Genomic DNA, 23,847 nt, shown 5'->3' on the forward strand with positions numbered 1-23,847 from the left:
ATAGATCTTCTATCACTTCGAGCTGCAACTTCTTCCAACAGCTCATCAATGTCAGCATCAACCGAAACATTTGCTGTCTCACCCACTTGATCATCACCAGAACTGGATGATTCTTCATCTATACTCATGTTGTACCCGGAAGAGTCCTCATCCTCAGAAGATTCACCACCATTAGCAGAAGATTCTCCACTACTGGTGTGAACTTCATCCTCCACAATCTTAGCAAAACAAGCTGTACCATCCGGAGCATCACCACTTAATTGGATTAACCAATCACAGCCTTCATCAACCTGAACCACTAGTGCCCGGTTGGCATTTGATGTTCCAGCTTGGCTTGGGTTGTTGATAGGCACCAAAGTACGTTCAGTGTTCCTGTTCTGGTTCTGTTGGTTGCCTTGGTTCCTGAAGGGATTTTGATTCCCATGCTGTGCTGGTCTTGTGCACTCCCTTTTAAAGTGACCACGCTCGCCACAATTAAAGCACTTCACTGCTTTTTTATCGAACCCATACTTGGTATCTTTCTTGCTTTCCAAGCTGGTTCTGCCAGTTCTTTCCATAAAATCATTTGCTCTTCTAACAGCACTAGCAAAGGCCCACTTAATATCCATCAACTCCATCTCCTCTTTATCTACCTGCTGATAATCTTCTTGTGTCAGATTAATGTTACCAATCTGACCATCCACCAGGCCACAGTAAGCACTCACTAAGGTGGTTAGCAGCTCCATATGTTCCCTTGCTACTTCCACACTTACTTTCGAGAAACTTGAAGTGTTAAGCTGTACTGTATTAGGCTTTGATTGTTGACCAGCAGAAGACGTATTTCCATAACATGCTTGTTGTTGAACAGGAGGTGGTTGAAGTGGATTTCCATACATATCTGTAATGGGGGCTGGCTTAGCAGGAACTTGTACTGGATTCCCATACATATATGTGCTTGTAACGAACGTTGTTTGAAGCGGAGCATGTGAACCAGGTCTTGCAGATGAGGAACTGGAGGTGCCATAATACATCTCAGGGTTGCATGGCACAATGGGTTTTGCAGAAGAAGCAGTTGGAGTTCCATAATACATTTCTGGATTCTGTGGCACGGGAACTCTCTTTGCCTTTAATGTTTCCTCCTGATCTTTGTTTTCCAAAAGTTGGACGAAGTCGTTGATATTTGTAGTATCTAAGACCCTGTTGTACTTCAAGATTTCCAAGAAACTGTTCCACTAGGGAGGTAACGCATCAGCAAACTTCTTTACAACTTCCGCTATAGTTGTCACTACCCCAAAGTTGCCCAATTCTGTCAGCAAATGATAAAACCGGCTTGTCATATCTCCCAACGACTCTTTATCCATACACGTGAACCCGTCAAATTCTTTCTTGAGTAGATCGTGTCGCAATTGACGTGTTGCTTCATTCCCTACCCCTCTTGTCTTTAACGCGTCCCACAACTTCTTTTTCGTCTTGAAACTGACAAACTTATGGTATATATCCTTGCTTAACGCCTGAGTGAGAATGGCATATGCCTTCTTTTCCAAATCATACGTTTTCTTTTGATCTTCAGGAAGATCGGCAAACGTAGCAGTCGACGAAGCAGCAACCTCTATAGCTTGATCGAAATCCGTCGTGAAACGTATCCACAACTCGGTGTTTTGACCATGAACGTATGTACGGAATCAATCAACCCAACCCGGATATTCGTTTAAATGCATCAGCTTTGGAGGTCGGTTCAAACTTCTGGTTTCGCTTTCACTTAAGAGAATACTTTCAATACTCGGAGTTTGATTCGAAACAAATGCCCATTGACCGGTTGGAATGGCATTTGCTTGTGAGGATGTAGATACCAGAGATTCGGCCCATGATGGAGATAAACTAGTGTTTGTGTATTTTCCACTGTCCGGAGCCGGAGTTCCCCGCCAACTTGGATTCATGTTTGATAAGAAAAATGAAATCTATGTTAATATCTCAAATGAGAACAACCAGCCGAAGGATCCCTGATCGAAAGACAAGAAAAACACAAACTTGTTAAACTCAAACAGACTAGGATCGAAAGATCGATACTTGTTCGAAGGATCAACAGTGTTCGAAAGATCACTGTTGAATTTCGAACAATGATTTCGAAAGATTCTCCAAAACGAAGGATCCTTATCTTTCGAATAAGACCTGTAGATCGAACAATAAATCCTTCGAAAAGATTCCTTGGATCGAAAGATAAGTGACAAACTTCGAAGGATGTTCGAAGGATGATTATCTGTCGAACCTCCTTTGATCGAAAGATGAGCTTTCGACTTCGAAGGATATCCTTCGATCTCTACTGACACAACTGACACGAAAAGTGACAGGTTGGTGAAAAGGTGATGGGTTGGTGGAAATCTTTCGGCAGAAAGGTATGTTCAGACCATACTTTCTACCAACTCAGATTTGACCACTAAAATATTACTCAAAATGGAAGATCCTTATCCAGAAACCGGTCACCGGAGTAAGCCGGAATTTGGCCGGAAATTACCAAATTTCTTAAAAACAAGTTTTTAAGTTACCCAACCCGTCCTTTAACACACCCGGTTAGTTTAGAACACGTTTTTACGTCAAGAAATGCGAGAAAAACACTAAAACCGGGTGCTAAATCATGTGAGTTTTTGTACAAACTCTCCAAAGTCTTGTATAAACTCGGTTTTAACAAGGAAAAGAGCCACGGATCTGATACCACTTGTAGGTCCCTCGGAGGTTGAGGTTCAACCTAATCCTTGTTATGTTTAACACACTAGCAAGTGCGGAATCCAAACTAGAATGCAAACCGAGATAAGACAAGCACAAACAAAACACACGTGTTTCACCGATTAACACCACTTGTATTAATGCAATGAAGGATTTAGTTACAGGCTCAATGTTTACAGATTTGTTCTATAAACTCTCTAAGTGTGTGTGTGTTTCTGCTCGGAGTGTGCTCTCTGTATACACTCTTGTCTCACACATTTCTCACACTCTTGAATGAACACACTACATAGGTATATATATACCCGTCACAACTTGTCTGGTCGAAGGATCAGATAGACTGATCGAAAGATCATCTATCGATCTAAAACCTATCGAAGGATCAGATATACACCTCGAAGGATGATATCCTTCGAGGTCCATCAATCATCCATCGAAGGCTTATCTTTCGAGCTCATCGAAGGATCGAAACAATCCTTCGATGACTCAACCTTCGACACAGACATATTACTACCATTGTCTAACTGTTTGGCCAAGTCAAACCAGGAGGATGGTTGACTTGGTCAAACTTACAGGACTAATAAAGGACATCGTTTTATATGAGACAGAATACAGACAAAGTACAGACACAAGTGCACCAACATAATCTTATCTTTTTTTCTTTACAATATAGTTTTCTTCATTCTTCGTAGCATAATCTTTTTGAAGATGCAATTGTATCATTTTAACTCAAAATTTCAACAACAAACAAAATATAAAAACCAATTAAAACAATACAATTTGTACAAATATTATTTATATACTAACTATTTAAAATAATGTGTATCTAAAATGCACCAATGGCATATATAATCCTCCTTTCTTACTAACAATTAACTTAGTTAGTTAGTCCAACAACTTATGTCACTTTAATAACACTAACGAAATATATATTATTAACAACAATTTATAATTTTAGAAAATCTATAACCAGGCCTATTATTATCTTGTAATATCCAGCTAACTATTCTTAAATTAATTTGGTTTAACTTTATGTATTTGGGCCTTATTCACATCCTGGCTAAGTACTAACCATAAATGGCTTGTGTGCTTGGGAAATACGTTGGGATGGCCCTTAGTAAAGCCGCTTGATGTCATGTCAATAAAGAATAATTAGGGCACATGAAGAAAAATAAGGGAAGAAGAAGCAGGGGGGTCGGGCAAATTTTACTTTAAGTTGTTTTCAACTTTCACACAATTCCCTTCTCATTCTTGATACTTCTACCTGTAACTGTAATATAACTCTCTTTTCAAACTTGAATCAGGTAAATAACTTGGAACACTTGAAGATTCCTCTCACTCATATTCTATCAGCTACCAATGATTTTTCAAATACATACCTAATTGCAGTTCTTGATGACGTTCAGTTCTACCGAGCAGAATTGGAGCATTATGATAAAGAAAATCATTCATCAAAGAGACAAAACACTGTAATTATAAAACGCTATCCTTCTGATAGACGTCACCAGTGCTCTGGAGAAAAAGAGTTTCTTACAGAAATTGAAATTCTTTCCGGTGGAGTTAAGCATCCCAACATAGTCACCCTGCTTGGATTTTGTGTTGAAGATTCTGAGATGATCCTTGTCATTGACAATTTTTCTAATGGATTTCTTGTTGAGTATTTGGAAAACTTCAAAGACAAACGTGTTTTGACTTGGGAAAAACGTTTGAAAATCTGCATTGATGTTGCACATGGGTTACATTATATTCACTCTCAGATGGAAGACCAAAAGATGATAATAAATCGTGATATATGTAGCGGCAACATTGGATTGGATGAGAACTTGGGGGCAAAGATTGTTGACTTTTGGTTCTCCGTATTCCTGCCTCCAAATCAAGAAGACGAAGCTCTCTATTTCGAAAGTTATAGTGGCAGACTAGGCTACATAGATCCAGAATACAAGAACACTTACAAGTTAAAAAGAGAATCAGATGTTTATGGTTTCGGAATAGTCTTGTTTGAAATTCTATGTGGGAGATTAGCCAATGACCCAATATACCATAAGGAGAGTGACATAGGGTTGGCCCATGTAGCAAGACGAATCTTCAGCACAGGATCACTAGAAGAGTTGATAGATCCTATAATAAAGGAAGAAGTTGGTGAAAACAATTTTGTTCTAAACAGAGGACCCAACAAGGATTCTTTGCACACGTTTACTACAATTGCACACCAATGTGTGGCTGAAACTCAAGACCAACGCCCAAAAATGGAAGTCATAGTCAACGAACTTGAGAAAGCATTATTCTTTCAAGTAAGTCATCGTTCTAACTTCATATTATGGTTTCCCTAGAAGTAAAATAGTTTGATGATTCACTATACGTCTACAATATAAAAACACAAATGTGGATTGGTTGATGAGGTTAGATTCAAACTAATAAAACACAAACTGTTGGGTTTACACTGCTAAAACTCCTTTCCATCGTCTAGCATATTGCATTCAACCTCTTAAGTTTACTTTATAGGCATTATAAAGATTCTCAATCCTCCCTTTTAGACTATCAATTTAGCACTTTGCTGATATACTTATATAGAAGTATAACAGAAATGATTAAAGTTCAATTTAAACCTTCCATGATATCACCAAATTACCAATTCATAATAATTTTATAGTTTTTACTATATTAAAAAACTTATCAATTTAGTTTTTATCAATATATGTATTTTACTTGGTGTGTCATGTTTAACAGACAAACAACAAGGACAACCCCAAACTGTTACTTGAAGACATAAAGCAAGCGACACAAAACTTTCATAATGATAATTGGATCGGGGGAGGAGGATTTGGAAAAGTCTATAAAGGAAATCTTCAACATGGTGATGGATTTAAAACCATTGTTGCAAAGCGATTGGATACGAGGTTTGGTCAAGGGGAACAACAATTCTTGAGTGAGCTACAAATTCTTTTGGATTATAAGCACGAGAATGTGATTGGTCTTGTAGGCTACTGTGATGAAAATGATGAAAAAGTCATTGTTTATGAATATGCATCCAGAGGAAGTCTTGATAGGTATTTGAATGATTCTTCTCTTACATGGGTGAAACGGCTTAACATATGCATTGATGTTGCAAGGGCGTTAGATTTCCTACACGGAGGAGGTGGAAAACAAGCGAAGGTGATACATAGAGACATCAAATCTGATAACATATTACTAAACCATGATTGGAAAGCAAAACTTGCTGATTTTGGGCTTTCTTTAATAAGTCCATTAACTCATGAAACAGACTATGTCTTCGATCATGCATGTGGCACACTAGGATACTTGGACCCAGGTTACAGAAAATCAGGATTCTTAACTATAGAATCTGATATTTATTCATTTGGTGTGGTACTATTTGAGATGTTGTGCGGGAGATCAACGTTTATAACCCACAAGCATGAGGGTCACTATCTATCAGATTTCATTAGAAACAAATTTGATAAAGGAAAGCAAGATGAGGTAGTGTTCCAGCAAATAAGGGAACAGATGGAGCCGAAATCATTAACTACATTCCAAAAGATTGCCTACCAGTGCCTACATCACGAAAGAGAAGAACGACCGACAACAAAAGAAGTTTTAATGCAACTTAAGAAAGCATTGGCATTACAAGTAAGTTATCTCAATTATAGGGGTGAGCAGAAAACTGAAATAATCGAACCATAACGGAAATAACCGAGAAAACCTTACCAAAAAACGAACCAAAACAAAAACCAACGGTTCGGTTTTCGGATTTTTTAATAACCGAAATGTTCAACTTTCGGATAACCTTTTTTAAAACCAGAAAAACCAACCGAACGGAACCGATAAGTTACAATAGTAGGCCTAGTCCATATATTTTTATGTTTAACTTTAAGTTGTTTAAGTGTTAACACATACTAGTAGAAATTATTAATTTATTTTTGAATGTAAAGTATTTAATATAAAAATTAAATGATATTCAAAGTAATATAAAAGAAAATTCTTAATAAAAACTTTGAAGAAACATAAAAATAGATTTGAAAGTTAGGTTTATGTGAATAATATTAATTAAAAATATTAAATACTTAAGAAAGATTCTTAAATTTTAATTATACTTTTTATTTTTTGAATCTTACATTATTATTTTTTTCAAAAACTGAAAGAACCGAAAAACCCGAACCAAACCGAAAAAACTGAAACCGAACGGTTTAAAAAACAGAAAACCGACATTTCGGTTTTGGTTTTTCCCAAAAACCAAAGCGTGCACACCCCTGGTTCCTTTAAATACATTAGTATAAACCATAACTTTAACTCGTGTTTATTGTAAAAGCTTATAAATGGTAATTTCTAATACTACTAATCTTTTAATGACAAGAACAACACACATATTACAAATTGTATTTGTCTGGATATGTTTTAATTCATTGTTTTCGCATTTTATATATGTTTTAGTTTTCTATATCATTATGGTAAAATACTTGAATATTATGTCATATTTAAGTACTTATAAAACAACTGATGACCTAATAAATATGGTATGAAGATGCATATATACCAGATGTATTAAATTTACCGAGTTTTATATATTATGTGAACCTTTTACATCGTAAGTACCACAAAATTCATTCATATTTATTTAGTTAATTAAGGTTACTAAATTAAAAGAAATAGAAAGTCATGGATGGAGATTACTAGATCGTATATATTTATGTATGTGTTGTTGCTCTTACATCTTATAAGATCTTAACTTCTCCTTCATTTGTAACTTGTTTTTACTCTAATTTATACTTGATAACAGAACATGACATCAACAATGACCATGTTCGCTTCCTTACGAATCCCACTTGAAGATGTAGTAAAGGCCACCAACAACTTTCATGATGATTACATTATCCAACATGATGGAATTAGTACCACATATAAAGGACGGCTCTTGTGGTCTGGAAAGTTGATGAAGATTGCTGCACAGAGATTTGATTGTAGGCACGTGGAAGGAGACCTCAAGTTTTTGAACGAAATTTCCGTACTTGCGGATTTCAAGCATACAAATCTGGTCTCTATCATTGGGTTCTCTGATGAGAAAGATGAAAAGATCATCATAACCACGTATGAGGCCACTGGAAGTCTCGAGCAGTATATAAACAGCCCGAACCTTACATGGAAGCAAAGATTGAGGATATGTGTAGGTCTGGCTCAGGCATTGAGTTACCTCCATTATGATGAGGGGTGTGATTATGGTATCATACATTGTAAAATCACTAGCGACACAATTCTATTGGATGCGAATGGGGAAGCCAAGTTATCCGGTTTTGAATTTTCCATCAAACAGTCTGTAAACTATAAGGACCAGGTGTGCCCTTGTGAACACACTGGCACAATGGGGTATGTGGACCCAGCAATTGAAAAGACGGGAGGTGTGACCCACAAGTCGGACATCTACTCATTTGGTGTTGTTTTATTTGAAACATTGTGCGGGAGGAAAGCATTAATTCAAAATGAGGCTGAGATGTCTCTAGCTCAGTTGGCCAAGTATCATTATGAAAAGGGAACACTACATGATATAATCCATCCTCCTCTATTAAATCAAATATTGTTTCCACAATCACTCCTTATATACTCAAAGGTAGCATATTCTTGCTTAAATGATGATCGAGCACTCCGCCCAGATATGCACCATATTGTGGCTAAACTTGAGAAAGCATTGGAACTTCAGTTGCGTTATGAAAATATTGTAAGACCCTTTTTCTATTTTATTATCTATTATTTTTTTTTATTTGGCATTCATCATTCTTGGATGGTAATGTCCTTTGTTTCTGTGTCTTCATTTCCTATTCTACTTGAAAGTAAGTCAAAATAGGATGGTAATAGAATCCAAATTGAACGAAAAAACAGAAACATCAAGGATGGGTAGCATAGTTTTATTTTTTGTGGGTTTGGAGATGTATAGTATTAGGTGATACTGTTCAATTAACCGCATTGAATATGATATATGAATTTAAGAAATATAGCAAATAATATCTTTAAGTTACAAACTGAAAATTACTACAGAAATATAAATTTTGTTAGAAGTATGTGTGAGTATTCGATACTTTAATTTGATATTTGGTCAGTTTATGATTGGATTTTGGGTAATGGGTGTCCTAACCGGTAATTTTTACCACATGACCATACGAGGTATGTGCGGGTTTCAAACATCACCAGCGACACAATTCTATTGGATGAGAATTGGGAAGCCAAGCTATCGGGTTTTGAAATTTCCATCAAACAGTCCGTAAACTATAAAGATCAGGTGTGCCCTTGTGAACACACTGGCACAATGGGGTGTGTGGACCCAGCAATCGAAAAGACGGGAGGTGTGACCCACAAGTCGGACATCTACTCATTCGGTGTTGTTTTATTCGAAATATTGTGCGGGAGGAAAGCATTAATTCAGTCTGATAGGTCTCTAGCTCAGATGGCCAAGTATGGTTATGAAAACGGAACATTGCATGATATAATCCATCCTCATCTATTAAATCAAATATTGTCTCCGCAATCACTCCTCATATACTCAAAGGTAGCATATTATTGCTTAAATGATGATCGAGCACACCGCCCAGATATGCACCATATTGTGGCTAAACTTGAGAAAGCATTGGAACTTCAGTTGCGTCATGAAAATATTGTAAGACCCTTTTTCTATTTTATTATCTATTTTTTGGTATTCATTATTCTTGGATGGTAATTTTTCTTTTGTTTCAGTATCTTTATTTTCTATTCTACTTGAAAGTAAGTCAAAATAGGATGGTAATAGAATCCAAATTGAACGAAAAAACAGAAACATCAAGGATGGGTAGCATAGTTTTATTTTTTGTGGGTTTGGAGATGTATAGTATTAGGTGATACTGTTCAATTAACCGCATTGAATATGATATATGAATTTAAGAAATGTATTAAATAATATCTTTAAGTTGTTACAAACTTAAAATTACTAAAGAAATATAATTTTTGTTAGAAGTTTGTTTGAGTACACAATACTTTAATTCAATTTTTTGGGGAGTTTATAATTGGATTATGGGTAATGGGTGTCCCAACGGGTAATTTTTACCACATGACCAATTGACCATACGAGGTATACTCAATATGTGTGGGTACACCCTGTAGTCCACAGGTAATGTATATACATGTCTAGGTAATGTATACATGTCTGATACCAAATATTAGACACAATTTATAATCGGGTATGAAACTGAGATTACCAAAACCGACCCTTTACCATTCATAGTGAATCAGATGGAGTGATTGGGTTGACGCGTTGGTTATAAACTTTTTTTGTATTTATCATCATGGCAATGATAATTGATCCTTTAAAATTAACTTGTTTTATGTTCAACTTTTTTGACTTGTAATCTATTTAAACATGTTATTTTTAATTACTTAATTTATTAACAGTTTACTTAGGTAATTATTAATCTTTTATTATTATAGTACTTCTATTATTACTAGTCACTACCAGGTGTGGTTAAATTTTAATTTTGGTCTTTTATCTATACTCGGCTGTAACCCATTGAATGTTTGTTTCTGGTATAATTTTTATTTTGGTTATCATTTCCCTTTGTTTGAAATAGAAAAAAAAAATATTCAAGGCTTTGGTGTTCTTAAAAAACCCATGTTACATATGGATGCCTATTGTCGGAGAAAACCTCAATCATTGGTTTTTAGAAAAACGCCAAGATTCTTAAATATCTAAGCAAATCACAGTTGGGTTTATGAAGAACACCATTTTTTCTTATTATTCGAGAGGTGACAAAAACCTCCAGGCTAGTTGTTTAAGACCGTGGGGTGTGGGAGTGGCGTGCCTAGGCCGGCGTGGGGTGCCACGTGTGGTTTTTTATTTTTTTAAACGTTGACAATTATATAAGAAACAAAACTTATATTAATTAAAAAAGGTTACATAAAAGACAATCCTAAAATATAAAAAAACCTATTTAACAAATCATTACGTTTATATTGAAAAAACACCCTTCAATTTTTAACTTCTAGTGTTCGGGTCCTAAGCCCGTTCTTAACTATTGATGATGTTATCAAAGCTTCTCTTTAAACTTACTCTTTTCCCTTAACTATTGATGAAGTTATTAATGCCCTGATGTAGCATCCCCCGGGGGCTGCTATTCTCTATTCACAATTTTAATATTCATTTGGCTTTCTCAATGTCCCAGTTGAATTCAGAGGTTAAATCTGATTATGTGGAGGAGGAGAAGAATCATGCTTCCGTAATTGAGACACAAGTAATTGAGCTTTCCAATGAACTGAACAGTATGAACATGGCTGGCAAATCTGAAAATTTTGAAATTCATAACAAGGAAAATATGTTACATAACCAAACGGATGACCCAGCTGAACCTGATTGTTGTAAGTTTGCTATATTTTAAATTTTTAAAATGATTTATCAAGTGGAGTCTTAAAGCTGGTTATATGTGGGTTCAGGAAAGTCAGACTCTTAGGAAGGCTGCTACACCTTCTTGGCCAAATATGTTAGAAGAAATGCACAAATATGAAAAGGAGGCTAAGTTGCAGGTGCTTTTGCTTGTTGTATTAGGTGAGGTCGGCTGGATAATGATTCGCGTTGAAACAAGTCATGTTTCATATAGGTTAAGTTCTTTATTTATAACTTGTCAATTTTGATAATGAACTTTCATTTAGTTAAAACATGCATCAACTTCATATTTTTGTTATAGGCCCCAAATAGAATGGGGTTGCCCCTGATTTTGCTCATGACAATATAAATATTATCAGTGAAAGTTTTGCCTCTTGAATTTGGCTAAGAAGTATGTAATCTGGCGCAAATTTCAAATGGTGAATGTGCTTCAACCAATGTACGAATAATCGCAAGTATTCTTGTGAATTTGAAACTTACAATAGTTATGACTGGTGACAATGTTGAACTTATCGGCTTATTGTATGTGTCCTTAAGTTTTCACCAATGCAAGAATAAACGCAAGGTTTTTTGGTGACCTTAACAGGTCTTTCTACATTTGAGTTATATGTATTTGTTTAGTGGGTTGTCTGGCCTTGTAACAAATTGCGCAACCTTAATAAGCTAGAATCTTTTGTAAAAATAAATGTTTATTTCACCTATACTGCCCCCCAACTTTGCCTGATAATTCAATAAACAAAGTTATGAAAAGAGTTTAATCAGGGTTTTTATTGTTCTCACCTTTGGGCAAAAATGTAACGGAATTTCTAATTTTTTTTTTTTAATTTATCTAGACTAGAAATGTTTTATTATGGGTATAATATGCAACAGAGAATGATGAATATTTGTTTGAAAATATGCTTTTGACTTTGTGAGAATATAGAATATAGACCTTAATTCGGATAGACAATGGAGGATGAAAGAGTTGAGATCTTGAATTATGCCCGGAAAAACAGGTGGGTCGGTCGGGTCACACTTGATTCGGGTCAGAACGGGTTTAATGAAACTGAGTTCGGGTCAGAATGTCCAATTTAAAGAAATATCACTTTGGTTTGGGTAAAAATTGACTTGCTTTGTTTTAGAAAAAAAAAAATATATTGAAATAGGTGCAACAACTCTATCAATTTTTAGGGCGGCTAGTGACAATGATGACATAGAGGCGGCGATGGTTCGTTTGAACCTATTTATGTTATCAAGAGTTCTAAGACTAGAAGGTATGGTTTGGATGGGCTTGGAGGGGATGAGCCGCCACATAGGCGCCACGTAGGAGTGGCTTGGAGGGGATGGACCTAGGGGGGTGGGGGATGAACCCCTTTATGTATATATATGTATATATGTATAGGTATATGTGAGAGGAAAAGGAAGAAGGAGGCACGGCGGACCCGGCTGTGGGTCGCCGTTTGTGACGGAAGCCGGAAGAGGGGGGCGGTGTGGGGGTCCGGCGCCGGGCCAAGCCGGGCCAAGCCGGCCCCCATACCTTCTAGTCTAAGAATGGCACATGTGAACCCGTTGTTTTTTTTCCAGCTTCCAAGAAAACATAATTTTTAAGCAGATAGCAAACAAAAACAGCTGAATACATCCAGTGCATTGTCTGTTGTACCTTCTTCATCACAAGTTGTACCCAAGACGAAAAGCTGTCCTCTCATATCTTAACCTAGTAGAATTCCAACTTTGACTGCATAATTTATGTTGGGGTATTGTTAAATATACCCAAAAAGTCCAATTTTTTTTATTTTTCCCATAAAGTAGACACATTGGAAAGAGGTCAGTGACTGAAAGTCAAAGATTAAATTGTCTGCTTTGAGTTGGACGGTTACTTGATTGTGAGCATTAGCCCATATGTAATTGTTTTATTTTTATAACTGTTATTATGTCAATAAATGTGGCTGTTATATCGCACGTATATATGAGATCTAACTAATTTTTTATTTTATTTATTTGCATGTAATGGTTTAACTAAATCTTTATTCTCTATTAAAAAATTAGTTAATAAAATAAAATAGTTATAAAAACCGTAGCCACGTTGTGGTGAACTTATTTTGTTATTTAGTTAATAAAATAAAATAGTTATAAAAACCGTAGCCACATTTAAATTTTATTCGCATATCTTTTTTCATTTGTAGCTAAAAAAAACAGAAAAATTATACTCTCAAATTATATTCACATATCCTTTAGTATGGACGAACAAAAATGTATTTTTAGGGTACGAAGCATAAAAATACATATCCAAATCTGATTTGCACGTCATATATCTCTTTTGAAGGAGATATTTTACTTTTTTTTTTAACTTTTTCCCTACTATTTAAGAATAATGTTTCTTGAACTTTTTTCCCAACTTTATCATCGTGAAAGTGGTTTTGTCGATCTATGTGATTAATTGTTTTAATGTTTGCACGTTTACTGTTTTATTAGAGGCTCGTTATTTATTTATGATTAACTTTTTCACTTTCGTATTTATAATAAAGTGTCTTGATTATTTATTTATTTATTACTATTGATATTAATACTATATTAAATAAATAATTAATATAGTACAAAAAAATCCGTTAAATTACAAATATAGTTCGTCCATTAGTAATATATAAAATTGTAATGGTTAACTGTATAGGATTAGGATCATGAATGAACAACATCTTGAGAGTGAACTAAGTGAACTAATCCTGGCCCTTGATCATTTTTTAGATTAAAAGGGTAGGATTGACATTAGCCAAGTACTTTTAATTAAAATCCCTTAATTTTCTCCTCTCTTAACTCTCCCCCTCTCTCTCTCTCTCTCATTTTTAATTATTTCTCTATTATTTTAATTATAAGAGATTGAAGGGCTAATGTTTTTTTTAAATAAATTGTTATGTTCCTTTTAAAATTAAATATTAAACATAATTAAATTATGATTTTTAACATATGTGTATAGAGGTCAGTATATACAAGACTTATACACATGTGTATTATTACATCTTGCTTCCACGGGTCGGTATAAACCAGATTTATACACTTGTGTATTATTCAAGTACATATGTGTATACGGGTCGGTATATACCAGACGTATACACCTGTTTATTATTCAAGTACATAGTGTATACATGTCGATATATACCAGACTTATACACTTGTGTGTTACTACATATTGTTTCCACTATACATCTTTTCATCAAACATTGATCTAATACATATATGTATAGAGAATGTAATTAAATATTTTTAATTATATTCTAGATGGAACAATATTTTATATTGTTTGTATTTTTTTTTAAATTATGAAATAATAAGTTAGGTAATATGTGAGAGGAAAAAAATATAGAGAATTTAATTAAATATTCTTTTAATTGGAAAGAGAAATCAGGAGAGAGAAAAAATTAATTAATTAAATGAAGATAGAAATATATAATTATACCCTTGTGTCTATTAAATTACATGTAAGTTACAAAAGATAATTACAATCTTGCCATTAAAGAAAAAATCTAGATCTACAAAATCAATGGTCAAGATAAGTTCATTTTGTTCACAAATAAATCATTGTTCACTCATGAACCCTGCCCTAACTGTATATATGTATTTCTTTTTTGTTATACAAGACAAGTAGTAGAAACAAAATATAAAAAAGTAATAAAAGTATTATAAAATAAAATAACATAAAAAACATAATTATTAGTTTTGACTTTTATAATAAAATAATGTAATAAAGTAAATAATACAAAAACATAATTATTACCTTTGACTTTTATAATAGGCAAATTGGAAAATAATAATCCTAGCATTTTGAAATTGGCCAATAATAATCCCAAGTCAGGAAATAGCCAATAATAATCCCACCTCGTCAATTTTTGGAAAATAATACTCCAAATGCTGACGTGACACTTTTGTCGTTTAGTGACTGTGGAGTATTATTTTCCAAAAATTGACGAGGTGGGATTATTATTGGCTATTTTCTGACTTGGGATTATTATTGGCCAATTTCAAAATGCTGGGATTATTATTTTCCAATTTGCCTTTATAATAAAATAATGTAATAAAGTGCTTAATCATTACAAAGTTTGACTAATGGGTAAATTTATCCTTATAATGGGTATATTTATCATACCCCTTTATGTTGTTTTGGAGTGCTTTCCTGCATTGACTTCTGATGCTTCAAGTATTGTTGACTTTTGACTGCATTGACTTCTAGTTGACTGAGGCTCACCTTTTAGATGCTTTGACCAAATCCAGACCATCAAAATTCCAGATATGCTCTACATTGTGCTTCGTCCCTTGTCCATATTTTACTTTCAGATAACTTTTTTTTTTGAAAGGAAACTTTTATTCACACCGGCACACCCTCAAAACAAGGGCAGCCTACAACAAAAACAAAACCGATTACATAAAAGAAAAAGAGAACCAATTCTCCCAAGAGACCTCCCTATCCTTAGATCTATTGCTATACCACAAGTACCCAAGCGCCTTAACATTTTGAACTATACTAGCGGCCGAACTATACTTATTAGAAAATCTTCTATCATTCCTTGCTTTCCAAATACACCACCAACCGACCATGACAATACCCTTTAAAATATCTTTCGCTTTACCGCCCAAACCTGAGAAATCATGAACCTCCAGCAAATCTTCTAACGAAAAGGCGAAAATTGGGCTAATTTTACACCACCGGCTGACAAGAAACCAGACCTCCGAAGCCACCGCACAAGATCGGAAAAGATGATCCGCTGTTTCCTGACCATCACCACATAACACACAGCTCTCGTCACCATTGAAACAGTTGCGTCTGGCCAGCGCATCGACCGTAGCAATCCGACCCATTTGAGCCCGCCAAGCCAAAATGTTGACTTTCTTCGGCACCCACTTGGACCATTTGAACACGTAATTATTGCTAAAATCAACATTGCTTCTAAGAAAACATTTAACAGCAGCAACCGAGAACATAGAAGCACTACCTCCTATCCAACACCACTTATCCTCACTGCACGAAAGCTTCAGCGGATTCAAAAGAGACAAGAGATCAGACCACTCACTCCTTTCAACATCCGAGATCAGGTTCCGCGACCACCTCCAGCACCCCGAAAACGACTGCAGCGGGCTGTTATACCGAGAAGCAATCGAGAATGTTTTATCAGCCTCAATACGAAAAAGATTCGGAAACCGATCCATCAGCGGAACATTGCACGCCCATGGGTCGATCCAGAACCTTATCCGCTGACCATTACCAGCCATACCCTTGAAATTGTTCAGCAAAGAAATACCTCCCACATTTATATTGGATATCAAAGAGACTATACCCTTCCACACACCACCAAAATTTTTGTTCAAAGGAACTGGCAACCACCTTCTGTTAGAAAAGTGTAAGGAATCCACCACTCTTTTCCACAAAGCATTTCCTTCATTGAGGTATCTCCACACCCATTTACTTAGAAAGGCCATGTTAATCTCACGGAGATCCGCAAACCCCAAGCCACCTTTATCGATAGGGCCGAAGTCCGATCCCAGGCAACCCAGTGAAGCTTTCTACCCACTTGCCCGCCACTCCAAAGAAAATTCCTAATGTGTAGGTCCGGCTAGGAGGATCTAGTCGTCCAATCCTTGTATACTAACCCAACCGGTTGTGCGGAATCCAACCGAAAGGGCAAACCTAGATAAAACAAGCACAAACAATACACACGGGTTTCACCGATTAACACCACTTGTATTAATGCAATGAAGGGTTCGGTTACAAGCTCAATGTTTACAGATTTGTTCTATAAACTCTCTCAGTGTGTGTGTGTTTCTGCTCTCAAAGTGTTCTCTGTGTGCTCCTCTCTGTGTTTCCACAATTCTCAAATGAAACAAACAGACTATATATAGCAGACACACCACGAATCAGAAACACATTGACGAATCTGGACCTTTGTTGACGAAACAGACCAAGTATTTGACGAATCAACAACAATATTCGACGAAACAGAAGTTGGTCGACGAAACATATGTGTTTCGTCGACAACCATCATGATTCGTCAAGCATTTGGGCTTCGGCCCACATTTGTTTCGCCAAAGGCTTGGGCCCAAAGTTGAGTTGCTTCACTGTTAAGTCTGTTAAGCAAGTCTTGGCCCATGTCTTGTTCTCGTACACGACGGAGGAATGTCGTAATCTTGAACGGGTTTTGTCTCGGCGAGTCGTGTCCACAAAACGTGCATCAACAAACTCCCCCTTGGACGCTACTCGCGAGATTCGCCTTTCTTGTCTTCTAAGTCGGAGGATCTTCAAAGTCTTCACGTCTTGAAAGTAGAAAGTGTATCAACAAACTCCCCGTTTCATGTAGGAAGTGTGTTGACAAACTCCCCCTTAACATAAGCTCCCCCTTGAGTTATGCTTGTGAATGACTTGTTCTTCAGTGCTTGAGATCCTTATGGTGTTGATGATGGTCAGCGGCAACTCGAGCATCCTTATCATTTGAGCGCCTTCACGTCGTGTCTTCATTCCAAAGCTTGTCATCGACCATGTTCTCCTAGCCTTTAGAATCTGCACATGCAAGAAATCTAAACGCGTAATGAGAACAACTGCTTGGAATATAGTTAGTATAAACAAATGACACACGTATGACCATGTTACAATCAAACACCGTCCGACAGTTTGAAAGTTTAACAAATATATCCATTTTAATTTCCAACTTTCAAAACTTGCAAATTTCGACCGTTTATGAAGATTTAGTCAATTCGGTTTTCGTTCAGGTTTCAGGTAACGAAGACTAGAGCTCCAACATCGTACGATCGAAAATAAAGCAGAAATAAAATCTTTTTGGAATTTTTGAATTTTTCAAATGTAAAGACTGAAAGCAGTAAATAAATATATACAGACATTCTTTTTGCGAGTTTCGAGGGTAAGAGAATCATATCAGTGTACGGTCATGCCAAAACACTCTTGTTGTTCAGTTAGTTAATATTTAGATAAGCATCCTATAACAATTATCGGTATTGTTGTCCACTTAAGCTCAACTTATCAGATATAATCATGGCGAGGGGATACGTTAAGGTATGATTTATACTTACCGACCGGTGTTCATCCACATCACGACACATTCCCGTATCAAGGTATGCACGAGGGTTCATCTTACCGGTGAGTATACCGATTATCATCTGTTTGACCGTATATGATGTGAGATTCTCACTTATTTTGATTTGAAAACAAGCCCTATGTGATAGAATCACTTATTGATGAGGAACTTGAGTTTCAATGCATGAGGGCACAGGTGCAAGTCCGTGAACAGGTCAGTACTTCCGTACAGCAGAGAGACGAACTTGACACCCGGATAAATGTGATATTTTATCACTTATTTGATATGGACATGTGATTGTTTATCACTTATTGAGGTCGAATGCAGTATGCAATATGTACACGTATGTATAGTATCATGGAAGATCTAGACTTGCGTCCCCGTTATTTTTCGGTAAAGATACAACCATGATACCCAGATGATAAGCAGCATAAAGACCGAATATCTCAGAACCTCGGCAATCTATCAAACGAAATTTCGGTACTAAGACCATATGCCAATGAATGGTTCCCACCTGGTCTTCAGTCGATTTAAGATTTATATCACCCTGCACACTTTAAAATGATTGTGAGCCTACCGATACATCTTATATAGAGCTGCTTATCGTTCTTCGTTTTAAGGTTTAAAGAGGTTTGGATAGACCACTGATGTACTATCATTTTCTCTTTTTCTCGCCAGGAAACTCATTTTTGTTTTTCTATTGTTTTTGTGTTTTTGAAATTTTTCGATGTTTTTGGATTTTCAAGTTTTTGGATTTACTCCCCCTAAAATCAATAAACTAAGATAAATTTAAAAGACACAAAGATATATACAAAAATGATTTTCCGATATTGGTTTTACTCTTGCTTGACCTTAATACCGTTTACCAATAATAAATAATCAAATCTTGATTTATCAAAAGCTTTGGTAAATAAGTCGGCACGTTGGTCATCGGTGTGAACCTTAACAACATCGATCAGCCTTTTATCAAAGCAATCACGTATGAAGTGATATTTGATATCGATGTGTTTGGTTTTTGAGTGCTGCACAGAATTTCTAGTGATCTGTAATGCAGCAGAATTATCAACGAAAATAGGAGTAGTTAGGAATTCAAAACCGTAGTCCCGCAATTGTTGTTGAATCCAAAGAACTTGGGAGCAACAACTTGAGGCAGCAATGTATTCGGCTTCGCATGTTGATGTGGCAACGCACGTCTGCTTCTTGCACTGCCATGTAACTAGGCGATTTCCTAAAAACTGGCATCCAGCCGTTGTGGATTTACCGTCGATCTTGCATCCGCCAAAATCAGAATCACTGAATGCGACTAAGTCAAAGTTATTATCCCTAGGGTACCATAGACCGGTGTCAGGACAACCCTTCAAATAACGAAAAATGCTTTTGACAGCAGCAAGATGTGAGGCCTTCGGATTAACTTGGTATCTGGCAAGGAGACATGTTGGGTACATTATATCTGGCCTTGATGCTGTGAGGTACATGAGGGATCCAATCATTGCGCGATAGTATGAGGGGCTAACGGCTTCACCCTTCAAGTCAGGAGTAATTCCGTGATTTTGTGGCAGTGGAGTACCAATGGGCGCTGCATCAGACATCTGGAACCGGCTCAAGACGTCTCCAACATATTTAGTCTGATGAATGAATATCCCAGACTCAGTTTGTTTCACTTGCAAGCCCAAAAAGAAAGTCATTTCCCCCATAGCACTCATCTCGAATTTATCCTGCATGATGCGCTCGAAATTCCTACACAAAACATCATTAGTAGAACCAAAAATAATGTCATCAACATATACCTGTACCAGAAGAAGATCTCCATCTTGTTCTTTGATGAAGAGAGTACAGTCGATAAGACCCCGACGAAAACCGTTCTCCAGCAGATAGTTTGATAAGGTTGCATACCAAGCTCGTGGTGCTTGATGAAGACCATAGAGAGCTTTGTTGAGCAACCAAACCCGATCAGGATGAATAGGATCTTCAAAACCTGGAGGCTGTTCGACATACACCTCTTCCTCAACCACACCATGTAAAAATGCACTCTTCACGTCCATCTGATAAACCTTGAATCCTTTGAAGGACGCATAGGCAAGAAAGATTCGAATTGCTTCGAGACGTGCAACTGGTGCATAGACTTCGTTGTAGTCAATGCCTTCAATCTGACGAAAACCTTGAACGACTAAACGAGCTTTGTTTCTGATCACAACCCCACGGTCATCCTTTTTGCATTTAAACACCCAACGGGTACCAATCTTCTTATAACCAGCAGGTTTCTCGACAAGTTTCCAGACACCCAGCTTTTGGAATTGTTGCAACTCTTCTTGCATTGCTTCCACCCAAGAATTATCTTTTAAGGCTTCTTTCCAAGTTTTTGGTTCTTCCTGTGAAACATAACACGCGAAAGACCAATCATTTTGTTGACCAGATTCTCGAATGGCTGAATACAAGCCTGCATTGTTGTTGTTTCGCAACATGTTTCTCGTTTGAATGCCGCTTTGCACATTTCCAATGATGTTTTCTTGAGGATGGATATTGTGAATCCGAGTTTCAGGATTTTCTGGAACTGGAACATTTATACCCAAATTGTTGAGATTGAGATCAACAACTAGATCAAGACCTGGAATTGACGAAGAGGATGATGCAGTAGCTTCAGCTATTCTGTGGGCATCCACTGGAGGAGTACCCTCTGAAGTACCTTGAACTGCTGTTGTAGGCGCTTCTTGATCTGCATCCATAAATTCATCATCCTCTGAAGATTCGTTCAATTCAGCAGCATCATGAAAATCCTCATTGTCAAGAGTGTTGTTGTTCACCGAAGATGGTTCTTGATTAACAAGAATTGGACGAACCACGGGTGAAACTGTTGCATTGTCACTCTCGAAAAACATCCTTGTTGCAGCATTTTCTTCAACGGCTTCAACATTGATCGAATTGAAAAAGTCATCATACTCAAACATCCATGGCTGACCAGGACACTTGACAGGCAAGGTGTGCCTTTGTACTCTGACTTCAGACCATTCCTCGACCCTTTTTGTCTCTAGATTCCAGACTCGTAGGTTTGGGGTGGCATACCCAAGAAAGTATCCATCAATTGCTTTTGCCCCAAACTTTCCGTTAGGATCGATGATTGTGCAAGGAGCTCCAAACGGTTCAAGATAAGATAGATCTGGTTTCCGTTTCTGAAGAAGCTCAAAGCAGGTCTTGTTGTGCCTTTTGACTGTAAGGACTCGATTCAGTGTATAACATGCAGATGCCACAGCTTCAGTCCAGAATGGAATAGGTAACTGTGACTCTACCAACATAGTCCTAGCAGTCTCGATCAATGTGCGGTTCTTACGTTCAGCGACGCCATTTTGTTGAGGAGTGTAGGCTGCACTAAACTCATGAAGAATACCTTTTGAAGTGCAAAACTCCGCCATGGCATGATTTTTGAATTCAGTACCATTGTCGCTACGTATCCGCCTAACCTTCAATTTGTACAGATTTTCAATCTGTATGATCAAGTTTTTGATAATCTCGAAGGTTTCACTCTTGTGTGCCATAAATGCAACCCATGAAAATCTTGAATAATCATCCGTGACCACGAGGCAGTATTGATCACCCCGAATACTTTTGTGCTTGACAGGACCGAACAAATCCATGTGCAAACGCTCGAGAGGAACTGCCACCGTGTTGATCTTCTTTGTAGGGTGCTTCTTCTTCGTTTGTTTTCCCTTCTGGCACGACACACAGACGTCTTGAAGATGAAAATTTTTTAGTGGAACACCATTCACCAATTCATTTGCTACCAAATGATTCATTTTTCGAAGGTGAATGTGACCCATTCGTCTGTGCCAAGAGATTGTATCTTTTTCCGTTGCTTTAGAAACGAAACATGTTGCTTGTGCAGACGTCGAAATAGCCTGGCTCATATCAAGGACGTACAAGTCATTTATCCTTGGAGCCGATAGGAGAATCCATTCCTTTGGAATTTTGAAACCGGGCTTCAGCACATAACATCCATTAGCATCAAAGTGTACAGAAAACTGCTTGTCACATATTTGAGAAACACTAAGAAGATTGTGATCAAGCTGCTTCACGAAGTTGATCTTGTCAAAACTGACAATCCCGTTAGATATCATTCCTTCCCCTGTTATATATCAACCCTTATCTCCTGCAAAAGCAACATAACCTCCTCTAATAGCTTTAACATCATAGAGAAGTCTCATGTCGCCCGTCATGTGCCTGGATGCCCCACTATCAACAATCCAATGACTACTGACAGTTCCTCCTGAAGCACCCTGCACATGAACTTAAATTGATCAGTTGGAGATTGGGACCCAAGCCATTGTGGTCTTGGGTCTTCCATTTTCATCAATGACAATAACCTCTTGTCTTTGATGGTTGGTGAATTGTGATGATTCCCCCGACTGTGTAACCATTTTTGGTTTCCAAGTCTGTTTTGTATTACCAATTTTATTCTTTAAGATTTTAACTTCTTGTTTGTCAGAAGTTTTTGACTTGTTTGGTTTTACTGAAACAGATGTTTTGTTAACCACATCGGTTTTAATTACTTTTTCAATTTTCTTGACCTGTTGTCGTTTCTGTTTCTTTTCCCTTTCTTTTACAAGGCGGGGATCTTGCTTCGTGGAAACAGATTGCTTACGGTCATTCTTGCCACGGGGATCATCAACCTTTTCTTTCAGCTTATGAAGATAGGGACAATTACGAATAATGTGTCCAATGGTACCACACTCGAAACACATTCTTCGTTCTACAAACCCCGAAGAATCATGTGTTCGTTTAGCCGAAGATGTTGAACTTTGTGAACCCGAGGTACTAGGCTTTGAACTGCTTGGTTCGTTTCTTTTCTCAATAAAAGCCTTTTTGACAAAATCTAAGTTAGATTTACCTTCAAACGTCTCGATTTTGTCCGTTCCCGTCGATTTCACAAAGTTAACTTTCTTATTTTTCTTCTGATTCGGCTTCTTAGGAGTTTGAGCCGATGGTTTGGCATTTGATTTGGTGTGAATTTGTTGTTTCTTCACAGTAGGTGATTTCTTCTTTCCAAATTGTTTTCTAACTTCGGCTTTTGGAATAGGAGGACACTGTGTAACTGTAACTCGTGGTCCTGTCTTTTCCAAAAACTTACTTGTTGAATTTTCAAAGACTTTACAGATTAAGGATTGATTAACATTCTTAATGGGAAAATCTTTGTCTGAATAGATCTTATCATCACCAACAAGTGTGTACAACAAATTCACACTTTCCGACTCTTTCTTGGGTAGGGGCTCTATTGCAATAGTCTTAGCAGTCTTAGCAGGAGGATCACATAAAATGTAATTCTCAAGAGGTATGTCCTCATCCTTAGCCACTGCATCAGACTTTGCTGGAATAGTATCATCAGATTCATCATCTGAAGAATCAGCATCCTCAATGATTGGAGAATCCTGATTCATCTCAGCAGAGGACACACATGCATCTGCTGAAGTGTCTGAATCTGAGGATACTTCTTTTGTATACCCTAGCCCTGCAGCAAACTCCTTTACATCTAGAGGCACAGAGGGTTCAAAGAACACTCTGTCCTCCTCATCTGGCATGGCGTCATAATTATGTCTCACGGGAGGTGGACATTTCTTATAACCCAAACATGTCATGTCCCTTTTCTCTTTCTGGACATCTATGATGTGATCCAACACATAGCTAGAACTCAAATAGCTGTCTAGCTTGAGTCGGATT

At 37.0% G+C, this 23,847-nt stretch overlaps 1 protein-coding gene across 1 annotated transcript; it reads left to right on the forward strand.

Moving 5' to 3' along the window:
• Window positions 1–1,651: 1,651 nt before the first annotated feature.
• On the forward strand, window positions 1,652–8,300 carry LOC118489685 (dual specificity protein kinase zak2-like). Its single transcript, XM_035987214.1, has 5 exons — window positions 1,652–1,708; window positions 4,002–4,988; window positions 5,425–6,324; window positions 7,472–8,202; window positions 8,297–8,300. The coding sequence occupies exons 1-5, from the start codon at window positions 1,652–1,654 to the stop codon at window positions 8,298–8,300; spliced, it is 2,679 nt and encodes an 892-aa protein (XP_035843107.1).
• Window positions 8,301–23,847: the final 15,547 nt, after the last annotated feature.

The sequence above is a fragment of the Helianthus annuus genome, unplaced genomic scaffold (assembly GCF_002127325.2).
Source record: "Helianthus annuus cultivar XRQ/B unplaced genomic scaffold, HanXRQr2.0-SUNRISE HanXRQChr00c001, whole genome shotgun sequence".
Classification (NCBI taxonomy): domain Eukaryota; kingdom Viridiplantae; phylum Streptophyta; class Magnoliopsida; order Asterales; family Asteraceae; genus Helianthus; species Helianthus annuus.